Source organism: Bactrocera tryoni, unplaced genomic scaffold (genome assembly GCF_016617805.1).
Source record: "Bactrocera tryoni isolate S06 unplaced genomic scaffold, CSIRO_BtryS06_freeze2 scaffold_25, whole genome shotgun sequence".
Classification (NCBI taxonomy): Eukaryota; Metazoa; Arthropoda; class Insecta; order Diptera; family Tephritidae; genus Bactrocera; species Bactrocera tryoni.
Window position 1 is genome coordinate 32,301,873 of NW_024395977.1, and position 3,010 is coordinate 32,304,882.

Genomic DNA, 3,010 nt, shown 5'->3' on the forward strand with positions numbered 1-3,010 from the left:
TCATTATTTTATTCACAAATTGAAGTCTAATATTCTTTTATTTTGGGCCATAACATTTAAAATCTCTTCCTCCGTCACGTCTATATCTCTATGGATATTTAAGAGAGCCATTCCGTTCAGGCGTGCTTCTCCAGTTTTATTTCTTAAATATGTTTTAAGCCTGCGAAGTGAGGAAAACGAGCGTTCACTTGAAGCGACAGATATAGGGATTGTTGCTCCAATCTTTAGAAAACGAGGCACTGTTTTGAAAATTTTTGTATCGCAACAATTCAACGCGTCTAAAAAAGTTTTGGATCTCTTTGATTGATTTAACCAGTTCCTGAAAATATTATCAAAATTTTAGTTAGAGAATATAATCTGAAGAAAAGATTTTTAACCTTTTCCACATTCTAAATTCAGCAACGAAATCATCGGGATCTTCTACATCAGCGGACCATTGCTTTTCTAAAACACGAACAGTCTCCTGCATCTCAATAACGTCCAGATTTACGCATTTATTTGGCAAAATGTTTTCAATTTTGGAAAGCAGCTCTCGATGTTTTAAAAATCGTTCATTGATTTGGTCCAAAAAATGATCTAAAAACGGTATGTAAATTGATCTGCGGTAATATTCTTCCGGTTCGCCTTCATAATTGTCGCGATTAGTTTGCCGTTTCGCCAAACACGGAATTTGATTTTTAAATCTAATTCTGCGGCTATTGTTTTAACTGATTCAAAAATTAGTTTAAACGATTGTTCAGAATCCTTACGCATTTCACTAATTTCAGCATACAAATTATTTGCATAAGCAACGCAGCTGCTCAAATCACAATATATTTGCTGCAAACATAGGCTTATGTGTTTTGATAATGCAAAAATTGGCTTTAGTATCGCCATAGCAATCACAAATTGAGGTGATTGGATTGCAGTCAACAAAGCCTGTGGCTTTGATAAATCACTTCTTAAATTTTCAATATCAAGCTCTTCCAACGCAGTACAGATCAATGGGAATAAATCGTTAAATAAAGAAAGAGATTCTAAATGCTCCACCCAACGTGTTTCGCAGAATTTAAGTAACCTCACTTGCTTTGAGTTTGGAAAGGATTCAAGAATAAGATTTTTGAGCAGTGTGCCTGCTTTAGTTGACATCCGAAAAAGATTTACGGTCTCTTTCATGGAACCAATACAATTTCTTATAGCAGGTATTTTGCAAGTCGTTGCGATGGCTAAATTTAAGCTGTGATTAGCACAGTGCACATAAAGAGCCGCTGGATATAAATTTTGGATAACACTAGCACAACCTTTGACATGTCCACTCATCGACCGCGCTCCGTCATAACCTTTAGAAAGAAAAAAGTATAATTTAATTGTCCCAAAAATAGAAGAGTTGAAAACTCACCTTGACCCCTTATGTGTGCAAAACTAAGTTTAAGTTCTTTTAATTTATCAATTAGCACATTCGCAAGACCGCTGCCAGTTGTATCCTCAACAGGAACAAAACATAAAAAGTCTTCTCTCAGTTTTTCCTCATTCTCAAAACGATCAACATACCGTATACAAATTGAAAATTGCTCAATGCCACTAACGTCCGTGGTTTCATCAGCAATTATTGCAAAGCATTGAGATTTATTAATACGGTTAATAATTTTTTTTTTGTATTATTTGTCCTGCTATTTCAATAATTTCATTTTGGATGCGCCAACTGAAATAATTAGCATTACGTGCTGCAGTTTGAACATGTTTTTTTAAATTTTCGTCGCCACTATCTATTGCTAAACGCAAAAGAGCCCTGAAGTTCCCGTCGTTTTCAGTAGGCATTTCTAAAGAAAGATTTCCTTCGTCACGATGGCCTCTTAACACAAGCCCTTGCCTCCCGCAGATAAGCAAAACACGGATTATAGGATGTAATTTTGCTCGATTTTCAAGCTGTTGCTTTTTGCGGCCATGATCAATTTCTGTTAATATATTGTTTCTTTTATTTTCAAAAATCAGCTTGAAATTGGCTGCGTCTTCCACTGCTCTGCGGTGATAATCCTTCTGCTGATGTTCTTTGCATTTCTCAAGTGCTTTTTTCCAAGTTTTTAAAGCAGTTTGAACAAAAGCATTTGCCTTTTGTTGACTACCATTTCCAACGAAAAGCAACGCAATATAGACAGTAGGCACCATCTTGGCTAGGCGAATATACTAGCCATGGAAAAGACTTCAGCCACGACAACTGAGATTTTAAGTTTCGACCACCAGACGACGGAAAAATAAATGATAAATCAGGCTGCCACACATTCGTTAAAAGCTCATATGTCTGCTTTTCGTCAATTTTTTTGCAAAAATTAACGATATCGTTTGCAAACTCCTAAAATTAACGTGATATTTGTACATAGGTAAACGAAATATTTTTTTTATTGAAAATAAAAGTAAACACTTACTGCCACTCGGGTGACCTTAGGTGCAGCGTTTTCTTCATTAATTATAACGGAGAATCACTTACGCGTTTTAAAACACTACTTTGAAAATATTTTTAATCGAATTTTCACCATTTTTACAACTTAGTACTTTCTTCAACGACCACTTTGTAATGACGCCAATTACTGTGTAGTACACATTGTGTACAATAAGCAAATACATTTCATTGACGCTACTGCGGTAACGGTACATTAACAGTCAAAAAATTCGTTTGTGAGGGAGAATCGACAGTTAAGAGAGAAATCAGAGAGCTTTTTCATCTCTGCTTACTGATGCTCAAAAAAGTTACAATGATTAATACGAATGCAAAATATAAGGAAAATGCAAAAACGGCACAAGAACAAAACACACGTACGCACATAATTCATTTGTTCTATTCTCATTCACGCTCTAATCATTAGTGACAAGTGTTGCCGCGAGCTAAAAAAATTAAGTATATGTTGCCAAGCAAAATAAGTATCAAAAAGTATCAAAGCACAACCGTTGTTTTAAAAATTTTCATTTGAAAACAAATAATAAGTAAAGTTGTGTATCTAATTCAGACCAGTTTTTCTGGTCGTTTTTATTAAAA

General features: G+C 34.9%; 1 protein-coding gene across 1 annotated transcript; it reads right to left on the reverse strand.

Annotated features, from left to right (window-relative positions):
- Positions 1–576: 576 nt before the first annotated feature.
- LOC120780883 (zinc finger MYM-type protein 1-like) lies at positions 577–1,586 on the reverse strand (the record flags this gene model as incomplete). Its single annotated transcript, XM_040113119.1, has 2 exons — positions 577–1,319; positions 1,379–1,586. Coding segments are annotated over 2 exons (951 nt in total), but the record flags the coding sequence as incomplete, so codon positions are not given.
- Between the last annotated feature and the right edge of the window lie 1,424 nt (positions 1,587–3,010).